General features: G+C 39.4%; 2 protein-coding genes across 3 annotated transcripts in view; one reads left to right on the top strand and one right to left on the bottom strand.

Moving 5' to 3' along the window:
- LOC113052421 (brain protein I3-like) lies at nucleotides 1–3,597 on the top strand. Of its 2 annotated transcripts, none has more exons than XM_026216874.1 (3): nucleotides 1–465; nucleotides 1,743–1,869; nucleotides 2,538–3,597. In XM_026216874.1, the coding sequence occupies exons 1-3, from the start codon at nucleotides 345–347 to the stop codon at nucleotides 2,668–2,670; spliced, it is 381 nt and encodes a 126-aa protein (XP_026072659.1). In that variant the 5' UTR covers nucleotides 1–344; the 3' UTR covers nucleotides 2,671–3,597. The 2 variants fall into 2 exon arrangements, with proteins under 2 accessions (XP_026072659.1, XP_026072653.1); XM_026216868.1 differs by having other exon boundaries at nucleotides 2–465; nucleotides 1,722–1,869.
- A 230-nt stretch (nucleotides 3,598–3,827) lies between these two features.
- Nucleotides 3,828–14,955, bottom strand: part of LOC113052413 (brain-specific angiogenesis inhibitor 1-associated protein 2-like protein 1) — a 52,512-nt gene continuing 41,384 nt past the window's right edge. Inside the window, exons 11-14 of the mRNA XM_026216859.1 lie at nucleotides 12,693–12,752; nucleotides 10,421–10,586; nucleotides 5,226–5,266; nucleotides 3,828–4,674 (exon numbers count right to left, since the gene is read on the bottom strand). Coding sequence (XP_026072644.1) covers nucleotides 4,602–4,674; nucleotides 5,226–5,266; nucleotides 10,421–10,586; nucleotides 12,693–12,752 — 340 coding nt within the window. The 3' untranslated portion in view covers nucleotides 3,828–4,601. The remainder of the gene's footprint in view (nucleotides 4,675–5,225; nucleotides 5,267–10,420; nucleotides 10,587–12,692; nucleotides 12,753–14,955) is intronic.

Here is a 14,955-nt window from a genome sequence, read left to right as displayed (position 1 = left end):
AGTTCATCACGTGACTCGAGTCTTGTGACAGTGCGGCGAGCAGGAAAAACCGTCGCTCGAGTTTGATAAGGAGTTTCAGTCGAAAAGTCGTCCAGATTTCTCTCATAAGCGAGAGAAATAAAGAAAAGTTCGCTATGGCTCATCTTTAGGACCATTGGCCGTCTTAATAATCATTCCTGTCCCTCGCACAGAGCTGGCTGACGTCGCGTGGGGAGAGTGGAGGAACTTTCGGTTTGATCTTTGTTTTGGTTTGTGTTTGCTAGTTCAGTGATCGTCCACTTTAAAGGAGCTCGGGGAGATTTTGTGTTAGTTTGCTGAAGTGCACAGCACGCCTCAGACCGAGTATGGATACTAAACCTCTTCTCCAGGACAGACCTCCAGCCTACAACACAGTCCCGGCTGCCTACGACTACGGCTCGGTCCCCGCGGCGGGCTTCCAGGCTCCGGCCCCGCCGCCCTACCAAGGCAAGAGAAACACCGCCTGTTCACAGCGAAAACACACTCACTGCTCGAGTCTATAACGTGTGTGTGTGTTATTAGTATCAGCGATATTATTTCATAACGATACTGGTTCACAATCAGCTTCCTGTAATTATTCTTTTCTAACTTTTGAGGAAGAAACATTTGGCGAAAGCAGTCACTTCATGAAGTTGACCTTTAAAACCTGAACTAACTTTGCCATGCCATGCCATAAAAAAAAAAAAAAAAAAACACGTAATGTTTACTAATTTGACCAATATCGGGATATATATATATATATATATATATATATATATTTTTTTTCACTTATTTCAACGGGTGTGTTTGCATATCAATCCAATAATCGTTAACTGTATATTATTTAAAAAAACGACATCAGCCAACCACTGTCTGTGGCTATTCATTAAATAAAAAATACTTAAAAACAAAAATATGGTAACACATTTACTGAAAGTTTTTCAATAATACAACATATATTCGAGTGTCAAAAACAAACAAACAGCACTAATAATTAAATATAAATTATCGGACATTACTTACTTAATAATTTAATAGATTAATAAATCACAGCGCGTGAATCAGATTCATTCAGTTATCGTTCTGGTTTGTGATTCACTATTAAGAGCTGGTTCAGTAAGCGGACTGTAATAATGGCTAGTCTGATCCAATAACTAATCAGTCTACGCTTTACACAACTGACATATGACCAGTCTTAATAAAAGGAAATAAAAGCAGGTGACTAACTTGTAAAACTAGTCTAAGCAGCTTATGCAACAGGCCTCCGGTCACAATCTCGTCATGTAAAAGACCTCGCAGGAATCTTTTCGTTTTTGATTCTGTCCCAACAAGAATGGGATGTTGTTGTATACCATGTAAATATGAGTAAGGGAATCATTAAGTACCATGGAGTGTACCAAAGCTGCCACTAGTGTTTATAAGTAGTTTTATAATAGACCACAGAAGCCATAAATACACTGTAAGCAGTCACGTACTGTACACACACAGTCTGGTTGGGACGGTTAGTTATTAACTAACCACTGACAGTTCCTGAGGGGCGTATGTCCTTCAGAATACTTCAGCATGTGGGTTACAATTACATGGAAATGGGTTAGAGTATCAATGTTCATTAAATGCGATTAGCCTCATGTTTCCTTTATGAAGTACAGCTCATAAAACATCACTGCTGCTCATCACCGGTGTGTGATGTGGAGTGTTTAACGGATGTGAACTCTGTCCCGCAGGTTTCCCAGCAGCATCCTCAGGTTTCCCAGCAGCCTCCTCAGGTTTCCCAGCAGCCCCGGGTCCGGCCACCAGCCAGCCAGCCTACACCAACACCTACACCATCGTGCAGCCCTCCGTGGTGGTGGTGGGGGGGTGTCCGGCCTGCAGGTGAGGCGAACAGTCACCCCACTCTCTATACACTCGATGTGAAGTTACTCCGTGAAGGAATGAACAGAAATAAAGCAGATGCAGTGGTTTGTGTATCCGCCCCGTCATCATCCTGTTCCCTTGTGACTGCTAATTTACTGCTGTGTCATGCACCATACTGTACATGTCATGTGATGACCAGATGCCCCCCCCACCCTTGTTCATGTGATTTGTAGAATCTGATTCTTTGTGGTGTTCGTGGTTTATATTAAAACCTTACTGTAAGAGCATGTGAGTTTTAAACTGTGAATGTGGCATTGCATTGGACTTGTTTTATATTTGAATCCAGAATCATTTCCTGTTTGCTCATGTGACTCGAGAGATGAGCATGAGCACAAAACAAACATGTAAACTCTGATTGTTGTTCCCTACCAACTTTGAAATCAAATGCATTTGGAAGAATTTTGAGTTTTAAACGTTTTTAAAGTAAGTCCCCAAGGATGCATTTAAAGACAAATACAGTAATACTATATAAAAACATCAGAATGATTTCTGAAGGATCATGTGACACTGAAGACTGGTGTAATGATGCTGATAGATTAGAGCTTGCAATATATTTCTAGAGAAAACAGTTGTTTGAATCATAATGATGTTTGAGTGATCTGAGCGAGCTGCTGTTCTCTGTCCAGGGTCGGCGTGCTGGAGGAAGATTTCACCTGTCTGGGAATCATGTGTGCCATATTCTTCTTTCCTCTGGGAATTCTCTTCTGCCTGGCCCTGCGTCAGAGGAGATGTCCAAACTGTGGAGCCACATTCGGCTAGAGGGACCAAAACCCTGTCGTCTTCGTTGTCGTCTTTTTAACTCAGTTTTACGCATCAGCATCGTTTATTTGTAATCACTGCACACGAATAATGCCAAACGTCGCTTGAATGACAGATCACAGTAGTAACCAGCCACAAACTCTTCGATTAATACAAGATGTGCATGTGACGGGCTGTCCTTGTTTTTTGTTTTTACATGCCTCGCAAGCACTATTTGCTGATTGTTTTTGTTCTTTATATAAAATCTTAATGCAGTCATCTAATCACTAGTGCCTTTATGACGGCAGAGAAAGCATAAACTAAACGAGCCGGGACTCACTGAGGGTAAAACCCCACACCACTCTGAACAAACGCAGAGGAACAGTGTGTGTGTTTGTGTTGATTTGAATTCCATCACAGAACGTTTGCTCTCGTGTCTAGAAGTAAGCATTTCTGTCGTTCATTTTGTTTCTGTTGACTATAATATGCTCCCTGATCAGTCACATCTTGAGTCGAGATCAAAAAGCATTTTCTGTATTCATTTTGATTTAAAAAAACAAACAGTTATTTGTATATCTTTGATTCCTGAATCAGTTTTAGACAACGCTCTTTCCGGATAGAGTCTGTTATTTTGGGGGCCATGTTTTCATCGAATCTGTGTTAATAAGTGCTGGGTTTTCTGAAAGCGTGTCCGAGGGTAAATATGCAGTTACGTTTCACTCACTGGACCTCAGCCATATCCAGGTTGAACTGAAACCTGCAATAAACAAGGGAAGCTGGCGTCCAGACAATGTGAAATGTCACCCGAGGACAAAGCTTTGTTTCTTCCAGCGACCGACAATCTCGGACGCGTCTGGTGTGATTTAATTCATGATGTACTCGTATTATACACGCTATGAGTTTTTCTACATTGAGAGATTGTAAATAAATTCTACTAGTGTTGCTTTTTGTGTTTGTTGATTATTATCGGACGTCCTAGAAATGTCCAAAATGCATAAACAACATCAGTGAAACTTATCTTGAACTTCCTCATCTCTGACCTTTATCAATGAATCATTTGTATTTTTTTCACTTGATCTTAAGCAACAGTTAATATTCATAATGTTTGGTAAGACTTCTATTTCAAATAAACTCAACCAAAACTTCCCAACCTATTTAACTTTACACATTTACACACATTTAGAAACAAAATCTTTTATTGTCATACAGCAGTGATCTACAAGATCTCAGGCCAACGTCAACAGAAAAGTGCATTGATACAATCAAAGCCAAATGAATAGTTTCCCCCAAGCAGAAGATAAATACATCACGATCCACCGACAGACAATGGATCATTGTTCAGTGTTAAAACCAGGCTGATAAAAGCAAAGCTCGCTTGTTCTAAAAGCACTGATGATCTTAAAGTCACAATTAGCTGAAAGTGTCGAGGCCTGCACACTGGACGTCTCCGGGTCAAACTGGGTTCAGCTGAGTGAGTTAGCCTGCTAACTCTGGAAAACATTGCTCTGCTTTCCAATCTATGAACATCACACTCAGCTCGTTCCACTAGTTACCAGGTCAAGTGTGTTAAGGGCTAGTGACCACTTCAGACAGCATTTACAGAAAGTGTCATTTTTCACCAGCATTTCGGTTCACATCACTATCATCGGGACTTCTCTGCTAACGCAGGTTCCCATCTAGTGTACATGTTACTTAAAAATATCTTCACAATGATTAAAAAAACTTCACACTTATCTTCTCATGTATTTACAGAACGACACTTTGACTTCTAACTAAATGCATATATATAATGACTCCCTCTCTAAATGCACACTTTATATATGTGTGTACAGTATATACACATAGAGAGAGGTGAAGGGTTAAAGGGGACTGACATCAATAGTGCTTGAACAGTATGTGGTGTCCGTGTGCATAAGTCCTGTGAGTAATCCCAGCGTCCTCTGTGGTGTTGATCAGATGATGGGCGCTGATCTGTCATTGGTGACTGTGGGCCGGAGTTTGACTGTAGCGAATGGATTCCCTCCCCTACAGACACAACACACTGTTACTCCGGCGGCTCGTATACAGAGACCGCTCACACTCAGTATTTCGGACCAGATAGATAGATATATACATGTTCAGAGTGCTTTTATTTGTTAAAATAGATTTTAACATGATGTGGCAATTAATGAAACGAAGTAATCGCCATCGCATATTGATTGCACATCAAATTTGGCTGAGAAATGACCTACAAGAGAGCATTTATTGGGTTGCATGAGAAATGCATGAAATATATTTTATTATATATAATAGATATAGTTCATTTTCATATTTTATTTTAATATGTAAATGTGACTTTTTTAATGAAATGATACTCTAAATAAGAAACTAAAATGATGGGGGGATTTTATTGCATTCTATAGGCTACGTTACGCAGTGAGCTGCTCCCTGAATCATTTTCATCAGCTTTCGACTAAAAGTGGCCTTGTGCAGACCGATTGGTGTGTGACATCAAAGTATCGCGTCAAACACTGATCGCTCTGCACATCGCCGATGTAAGTCGAACACACCTTATGAAATGACACATTGATACTCACCCAAAGATGGGATGCTTTGGCAGTCCGTTCGACTGAGGTGCCTACAGGGAACAAAGAGCAGAACACATCACAAATCTACAGAGCAGATACCACAGCACTTTTCAGTGGTTTGGTCAGTGCACAAAAGGAATCATTAAAAAGCTGAGAAACAGACATGCTACTAGTACTGCACAGTTTACTGCATATTGTATATTATACTAGAAAACAAGTAGTGTGAAAGAGTGCAACAATTTCAAATAGTAAATTACTTGATGGTGCATGATTAATTAATCAAGTGCAACACATGTTCAGATCATTGGTTCTTGTTCCACATCTGTTTTCCATGCACATTCCTGCATCCAGCAGTCACGCAGGTTTGATGTCTAACAGGAAGACGCGGATGGTCTGGAATCTAGTCCTGCTGGAAACGCGAGTCGAGTTAACCTCACGTTAAAGACGCGTGACTGCTGGGACTGGTATAAAAGCAGACGTGATCTGATTACGGCCATCAGGTATGAGGGCAGAACACTGGAAGTGTCTGCCACGAACAGGGAGTCTTTCAGATATTCTGTCAAGGATTTTGCATGCAAAGAATCTCAGCCACTGTCATATGCATATGCAAAACACATGCATAAGAGGTCATATTAATAACCAAAATAATACGATGCAAATGTATAAGCAGATGTTAAAAACGCACTGCTGTGTTTCTGGGTAGTTGTTTACAGTCTCGTGTCAGAACAGTCCACCCATAGGTCTTAATGGTATGCTGATTTCACTCCAGGACTGCATGATCAGAATAAAATGCATCAGAATAAAACCCAAATCATGATATGAGTGCTGAGCTGGTTTCTCCACTAGAGGACGACAGTGTACCGCAGTAAATGTACACAGGAAATTCAGTAAGTGGTCATCTGGCATCATAATCCAGCTGTGCATATTCACTCCAGACACCAGCAAGATCTTGTCCGTGACATCAACATGGCCATATGTCTTCTCTATCTTGTCTGAAAGCCAATTTTCTCAACCTTGATGTTAATGACACCCATCATGTTTAACACAGAGCAAGTCAGATGTTTTCTGAAGTCAGTGTCCACACAGGCTCTTCCATGCTTACAATGTCACCATTTGCATTCTTTTGAGATTCACATCTATTGTCGGTCTTGTATCAGATTCTGACGTTTTTCTCTCTCTCTCAAGCAAACAGAAAACCAGGTAGGGAGCATTTTTCACACAGTCTTCACCCGTGAGCACTCTTTTCCACTGTTTGTGGAAAAACACAGCCTCTGTTTCTCTTGAAAAGGACAAATTCCTTTGCTGCTTGACGTCTTCTAATACAGGGAGCTTTTACAAGAGTGTCCACATTTACCCCGGCTTTCCAGGGCGGAGAGACGAGCTTCGCCTGAGTAATTGCATGGCACGAGTCCCTCGTTCACCACAGCGATGAGCCAACCCTCGGCAAGGAGCACAGGTGCCGAACAACAGGGCTTCACACCTACAGATCTGGCTCCTGTACTTCTATTGTGTGCACAATATCAAAAGGTGAGCAGGAATGAGTGGATTCGGAAACGCTTTAGAGAAGGTTTCAGGTTGAAGTCGTGTGGAATTCCATCGGAAAGGTCGAGCCGTGGCCCGGATGTGCATGTGTGACAGGAGGCAGGGGCTCGGCGGAGGATTTGGTGAGTGATTAATATTTCACCGGGTCCAGAGAGAGGAGTGTCCAGTTTCACAGCCTGGCCATTGACACCCACAGCCCACAAATATCACAAATCAGGGCTCCCTCCAAACAAATAGCGCTATGTATGCAGGTAGCTCTTTCAGAGTCATTAGACTTCATCAACTTAAAAGGAGCACCTGGAATGAGATCATGTGTCTCATCAGATTAGCCCTAACACTAAAATTAGCATGAGTATAATACAATAGACATGGACCATGACGTTATGCAGTTCTGGTGTTGTGTTGCCTGACTTATATAACGTGCTGCTCTGTGAAATCGTTGCCGGGCCCAACAGTGCAGGATCTTTTGGGAATAAGCAAAATCCTTTCATTTACATGCATTGGTATGCATGTGTCACTGCCCACAGTTCTGCCACATGTTTGCATGCATGCAAATAAAACGTGCTGTGACGTTTTTGGATATATAATCGTGTTAGAAATACCATTCATTCTAAAGCCTCCTTATTAACATCTCAGACATGAGCTGTTTCAATCACTCTGTTTTAATGCACCTTTTGAAGTACCGCATCAGAAACGAGTGATGGAAACAGCAAATTTTGAATAAAAACCTCTTAACTTTTTTACTTGGTGTTTTTTGACTTGGGGTTCATGCGAATAAATGGAGATGGAAACGCATTTGTAGGGTAAATTCCTCCATGCGCATCAAAAAAGTAATGTGACTGCGCTATGGGATGGAAAAACCAAACCAGTGAATCAATCTCATACATCTTCATCTGAAATGTTATGTTTATTTAAAAAATGTCAGAGCAAAGTCTGTCATCAGCGTATTTCTGTATAATTGCCTCCCAGAACCATTACACGATGGCGTTCCCAAACAGCAGGATCCACCTCCGAAAACAATGACCACATTTATTAGTTTCGTCTGCAAGTAATTTATTACATAAGCCTATGAAAATTATTATATTCAGGGGTTTCTCTTAAGTTTCATAGGTATATATAGCCTAGCGCCAGTTCTACCAGGAAGTGACGGTGCTTTTTCGCAAAAGTTTTATGCAATATTAAAATTTTGTGCACAAGTTAAGTTCACAACTTTGGATGGAAAACCGGCTACTGACGTCTGATTGTCGCATTTCGTCCGCAGAGGCTGTAACTCACTGAACTTTCAATGGGTCGTTAAGTCTCTGCTCATTCACCATAGTAAAATGAATGAATAATGAATATATAAATATATCAACACAAAAACAATGGACTGTAAACATTTCTGAAAAAAACAGCAAAGCTGATTTTCTATGACTAATCAACACAATTAATTAATTATATAAATAATTTTTTAGAATAATATAGAATAAGGTTTTTGTGGAAAAACATTGGTTCTTTTAACATTGTTCTTTACTAAACGCAGTATTTTGATTTAAATATATCACATCCTGTCAGGTTGTTGCTGGGGATTTAACGATTAACCGTTGAAAATAAATTAAAATATGTGACGATTCAAATCGGTTGAGATGCTAAACAAATCGCGATTCATAAGTGCTGTGCTGTTTTGTTTACGGCGGTAACAAAGGAAACGCTTTAAACGCCACCTGCTGGCAGAGAGTGAATCTGCATCTCGTTCAGCTCGTCTGCTGTTTCTGTTGCATGTAGATACTATTTACGTATAGTTTCACAAAACTGAAGTCAAACCATTCTGCTTTTGCTTAAAATTTCCAAATTATACAATCTAATTTAGATTAAAAACTGCTCATGTTGCATGTATGCAGCATCTTTGTCTGGATCATGGTTAAAATGCAGTGGTTGTCCCTCATTTTAAATGGAATGAGCACAGACAAAGCCTTATTTTGTTTATATGAAGAGATTTATTTTATTTGTGTTATTTTATTTGGGGCTTGTTTTTAAATCTCAATTTAGTTTTGTTATTTACATTTACATTAAATTAAAATTTTGTTATTTAGCAGGTGCTTTTATCCAAAGCGACTTACAAATGAGGGCTATAGAAGCAATCAAAACGAACAAAAGAGCAATATTATGTTTAAGTGCTACATTAGTACATTATTATAGTGTCATATTTAAATTTCACAAAGAAACGTGCAGCATTTTGTCCAAGCAATAACAAAAGGACACATTTAATTTATAATTTGTCTTAAATCTCATTTGGTACATTTTTTTTTTTATAGTGAATCGAATCATAAAATCAAAATTGTGAATCGAATCGTGACTTGAGTTTATCATTACACATCCTTAGTAGCTGCATATGGTCTAGCTACAAGAATTCTTGCGCACCTAAAACTCAAATCAGATCTGAAAATGTTACATAAGCATATAAATTAATCTCACGCGGGTTGCCAGATTGATGTCGAAATACTATTGGGTAAATTGGCAGTGAGTGGAATCACACAGACCAAAACAGAAACAGACATTCCGACACGGAACACACATTTCAAAGCAGAATACCAGGATGTAGCTTTGTTTTTCGGAGAAACGAGTTTATGAACTTTACGTTTCCTTAATTACTGTATTTTCATGCTTTAGTAGTCAAAAAAATTACATGCAGCACCTTTAATACTGAGCTCAACTGATGTGTGGTCACACAGCACAGACCTGCAGGTGTGTATATATCATGATGTTTTGAGTTTTTAAGCATCAACACTTCAAGTGTTTCATAATGTGAAGCTGGTTTTGCGCATATGCCAGATGTGTCATTGATTTGTTGCAAATAATCTTATTTTTGGGTTTGCAGCTATTAAGCTAGGAATCAGATCAATGTCTCTTTCATTTAATAATTTATTTACTACTTTAATTATTGATGTATGCATATATTACATAACCATGCAAATGTTACTACGTTCTTATGTAATACTGTATATACATTTGGGTGCAGAATTTCAAGCGAAATATGTAAATTACATTACTTGTACTGTTTTATCTCCCACTCCTATTACAATTTATAGTAATAATTTGCTTGTTCACGCTAAAGCAAATAGTGAAGTGTGCTGGGCTTGAAAGGGTAGCTCTTGGTTTATTCTTTGCTGTCACAGAGCTGACACTCTTCTGAGAGAGCAGTTTGGATTTAGCATTGTTCCACCATCAATCCTCTTTAAAGTGATCCTGATCCTCTGATCCACTCAGACGTGAGGACTGCAACTGTATACACGTCATGACACAGCCTAGACTCTCGGACACTGACGCACATGAGCTTCTACTGTTCCTAAACTAAGCTGAATTCAATAAACACAGCCTAACAGCATTTTAGACTTTAACTTTTCCTGACAGTGATGCTTGTCAACAGAAAACTTACCACTGCGATGTCCAGGTGTTGCGAAGCATGTTCTAAAGTGTTCTGAAAGGCTATTCACACCTCTATGATACAGTTCAATATATGTAAATGGGATTTTGGGGCCTATTTTATTGCGACAATCATACATCAAACACAGATTAACCTTAATCTCAACAGACACTATGAGCTCAGTGTGATGGGAGGACAGTGAAAGCAGCACTCGGGATGTTTATAGTGGTAGAAGAGGAGGATTATGAAGAAGACTGACCGGGGGTTCGTATGTGGGGGTGTATGTCTGCATCAGACTCTTGGTGGAGTTTCTCCTGACGGGCGAATCGTAGTCTGCTGGAGGTAAAACCATCCTGTCGTCCTCTGGGTCCTTCTGCATGAGGTTGGCCACGCTCTTACTGCGCATCGGAGGATTTCCAACAAAACTACAAAATACAGTCGTGTCACCATTAAAACACTGATCCCATCCTTTCATTAGAAGAAACTTTGATTTACAATGCATTTTTTAAAGGCTTACTAACAAACTACTCTGACAAATAGTGTTGCAAACACACAAGCTGTGTCCCAAATGACAAACTATACACTATGCACTCATATACAATGTACTCAACCATGTAGTGTATGATTATATAAGGTTATTTTGTCATTAAAAATTGGAGTCTGATAGCCCCTCCCCCTTCTCTATGTAATTAAAGCTGCGACAGTTGAGTGCATGAAGTGTCCAACATTCATCGGTTAAGTGCGTCATCCGGGTGTTTAAAGTGCACTATTTTTATTTATTTTTTAATTTTTTTGTGTTAACGCACTACTCACACTATTTATGCTACAAAACCTCATAGAATAGTGCATGAGTACGCCATTTGGGACGCACCTACAGTTTAATGTTATAAGCTTTGGTCGGTATCTATCAAAGGAAATCTCCTTAACCGCATAAAACCAGTGATTCCCAGGATATGGTTTAAATCAAACTAATTAACGCAAAACTATTCCAAAGAATTATGATCACGTTCTAAAGCAGCTACTTTACGCATAAGTTTCTTATGCTCACTTAAGACTGCATTTATATGATTAAAAATAAAGTAAAAACGTCATTTTTGCTATTTTTTTTTTACATTTAAAACAACTGTTTTCTGTTTGAATATACTTAAAAATGTAATTTATTCCTGTGATGCAAAGCTGTATTTTCAGCATCATTACACCAGTCTTCAGTATCACATGATCCTTCAGAAATCATTCTACTATGTTTTGATGACTTTTCCATTGCATTTATTTCCATGACTTGTCCAGGCCTGGAAACTACACACGGTAACAAGTTAATCAATGAGATAACAAACCGTGTTAGCAAGCATAATAAGCAAACTGTATTCTGTGCTCCATCACCATGTTGTTTATGCGCATTTTGAAGTATTGCATCAGAAATGAGTGATGATCTTGTTGCACAACATCTGAAATATTGGGGTGGTCTTTCTGAAAGTCTTTCGTCAAAGTATTGCTGTATAATTGTCTCCTAGAACTGTCAAACAGCAGCATCCACCTCCGAAAGCAATGACTGCATTTATTGTGTTTCGCCTGCTCGCTCTGAGGCACAAGTAATTTATTATATATGAAAATTAACTTATTCAGTGGCTTCTCCTACCTTTCTCAGTGATAGTGCCAGTTTATCAGGAAGTGACAATTTTGCACTCTGACACATTGGATGGGAACCGTGCTTCTTCGCAAATGTTTTATGCGATATTCCAATTTTGTGCATAAGTTAAATTCACAACTTTGGATGGAAACCCAGCTGATGTTAGTTTGCAAAACAAAAGGCTTTTTGATCAGGCATTACAGGACCCCCTCAGGGTCCAAGAGGATAGGATTTAATTTGACATCAGAAGGCATTGTCTTGCAAAGTCTTGTGTTCTTCAAGCAAACATTAGCAGAGGTAGGTGCATGATCTGACCTCACACATTTTGAATAACATCAGAGGCAAAGTGCACAAGGGATTAAAAGCCTCCTAATGTTTCACTCTCTGCTGCCCTCATGACAATCAGAGAGTGTAAATCTGCAGCTCTCAAAAAACATTTAATCAATCAACCATTAAAGCTGAAGTGTGTCATGTTATCAGTGATGATTTCCCTAAATAGGGTACCACTGTGATGCCGTGTGAACATCGCTGTTTGTTTGAGAACAGCACAGCAACACTGCATTGACTCGACCAATGGTGTGAGTTTGGGGCAGGACTAACTGTTTGTCCAACCAATAGCGGTCTTGGGGTGTGTTCAGGAAACCTGTTTGAAAACAATCCCTTCTGGCGATTTTAAATGGCGCACTGCTTATTTCCTGGTCTCTGTTAATCCATGCAATACAGAAAATATAATACCTTAGGGATGTGGTTTTTGAGATAAAACAGGTTATGGTCTTAATATAGGGCTTGACTGCTGTGAAGCTTGTGTTTCCTTCTCTTCAGAAGCACAGCGATCAGTATCAGAGCTAATCAGGACAACAAAGAGCTGTGTTAGTGTGTGTGTGTGTGTGTGGTATCTGATTACCTGTTATTTACTGCTGGCTCGGTGTATGCGCGACAGTAAGATGATGGAAACCAGCCCCGCCTGTAAATACACACACACACACAGAGAGAGCACAAGTTAAGTCAGATAAAATAAAAGAGAGTGGATGCTTTTATCTGGACCTGTCTGTTATAATGTCTGCTTAGTGTTTACTGAACACAGTCTGGGACTATGGGACAGAAAACACTGAGAGAAGCATTTTGAAAGCAATCTGAACATGGACAGTTGCATTGCGTTTTCAGAAAAAGGAAATCCAAGCTGAGTGCCATCATCTGAACGTGGAGCGATGAGGGGTGACGGACAACTGCAAATGCACATAGGACGGCCCGTCATTATTTTAAGCACAATGGCAGTGTTTGTCTTGGTGTGGATTTGCGTTCTTGTGATCCAAGGGAATGTTAATATTGATGGGAGTTTCTACAAGCGCCTCCACCTCTTGAAAGGCACGAGGAAAGACAAACAACATCCTGCATGGAGTTTTTTGTTTTATTATATGTGTTCCTGATAACAACTGTCAATAAGGCTGAAGTTTTCTTAAAATAGAAGCACTCAGTCTGTCTGAGCGGGTCGTCGTAATGTTTTAAAGTGCCTCGTGTAGCAACTGGTGCTTGTGTGTAATTTGGCACATATTAATGGGTTGCTAGGTGACTAGTCTGACTTCATGTATTGTTCCCTATAGGGTTCAGACAAGTTTGATGTTGTTTTTAAAGCAGAACACCACCAACACACATAAACAACTATGTGAGTCAAACTGTGGGATGTATTTTAGGCTACGTCCACACAAAGCCAGAGCTTTCCCTATACAATCTTTTTTTTCCTCGTCTCGTGAAATATCCGCGTCCACACGAAACCAAAAAACAATGTAGTATACATGCCAGACCAGCAGGTGGTGCTGTAATTCTGCCACAGAGATACACTAAAGAAGACATGAACTATGCGCATAAACCTTGCGCGCGGTGTACTAACAAACATGGAACAATACATTTATTACCGTATTTTCCGGACTATAAGTCGCACTTTTTTCATAGTTTGGCTGCGACTTATAGTTAGGTGCGACTTATTTATCAAAATGAATTTGACATGAACCGAGAGAAATGAACCAAGAGAAAACATTACCGTCTACAGCCGCCAGAGGGCGCTCTATGCTGCTCAGTGCTCCTGTAGTCTACACTGAAAACATAGAGCGCCCTCTCGTGGCTGTAGACGGTAATATTTTCTCTTGGTTCTAAATAAATGCGACTTATAGTCCAGTGCGACTTATATATGTTTTTTTCCTCGTCACAACATATTTTTGGACTGATGCGACTTATACTCAGGGGCGACTTATAGTCCGAAAAATACGGTAAACTGTGTTAATGTTAGTTAATAAAAAGACAATCGTTCAGTGTGTGTTCATGTTTTTGTTGCTGTTACGTGACGTAGCGGTGTCTGATTAGGGGCGAGACGTGGGCTGATGATGTCATCGTTTCAAAAAATATACGGATTTGCTGTCCACATTAAAACGCAAAGGCAGCGTTTATCCACACTGTGTCCCCGTTTAAAAAAATATCAGTTTCACTCTCCCAAAACGCCAGATCTGTGTGGACGATACAAACTGTATGCGTATACAGTGAAACATGTCTCCGTGTGGACGGGGCCTTTATCAAACCTATGAGCGCGAGGTTAAAATTAGCAATATTTTTCCACTTTAACCTTATTTTGTAAACACCATTTCTGTGAAATTATGATTTAGAATAATTATGGCAGAAATAATTATTTAGTCATTATTAACACTGATTAGCCCTGTAAAGCCTACTGTGTTTTTATTTGGGGTGGGCATTTGTTATGTATGGATATATTCATACGTTGATTATATTGTTCATTTTACTATGGGGAATATGCTGAGGGTAACGGTTGCTTCACGATCAGTTTGAAAGGTCTGCGCGACTGCCGCTAGGAGAGAAATGCGACAACTGTATCTAAATGTCGGAGACTGTGGAAAGGTGGCTTAAGTTTGAGAAAATAACACAATGTTCTTTTTCGTGTTGATTATTCTTTTAAAGATAAACTTTATATAATATCTGATTACACATTGAAATAATATATAATAAAATGTATAATTATATGAATCAATCAACTATAATAATACACAGTTTCCCAGTTACCAGAAAATAATGGATTGACAGCCAATATAAAAGTGAACCTCAATCAAAAATACTTTTGAAAAAAACAAAAAAAAAAAACAATACTGGCTGTGTATTGGTCA

Source organism: Carassius auratus, chromosome 3 (genome assembly GCF_003368295.1).
Source record: "Carassius auratus strain Wakin chromosome 3, ASM336829v1, whole genome shotgun sequence".
In the NCBI taxonomy this organism is placed as follows: Eukaryota; Metazoa; Chordata; class Actinopteri; order Cypriniformes; family Cyprinidae; genus Carassius; species Carassius auratus.
Note: the sequence above shows the minus strand (reverse complement) of the source record. Positions and strands in the feature narration are given on the sequence as shown.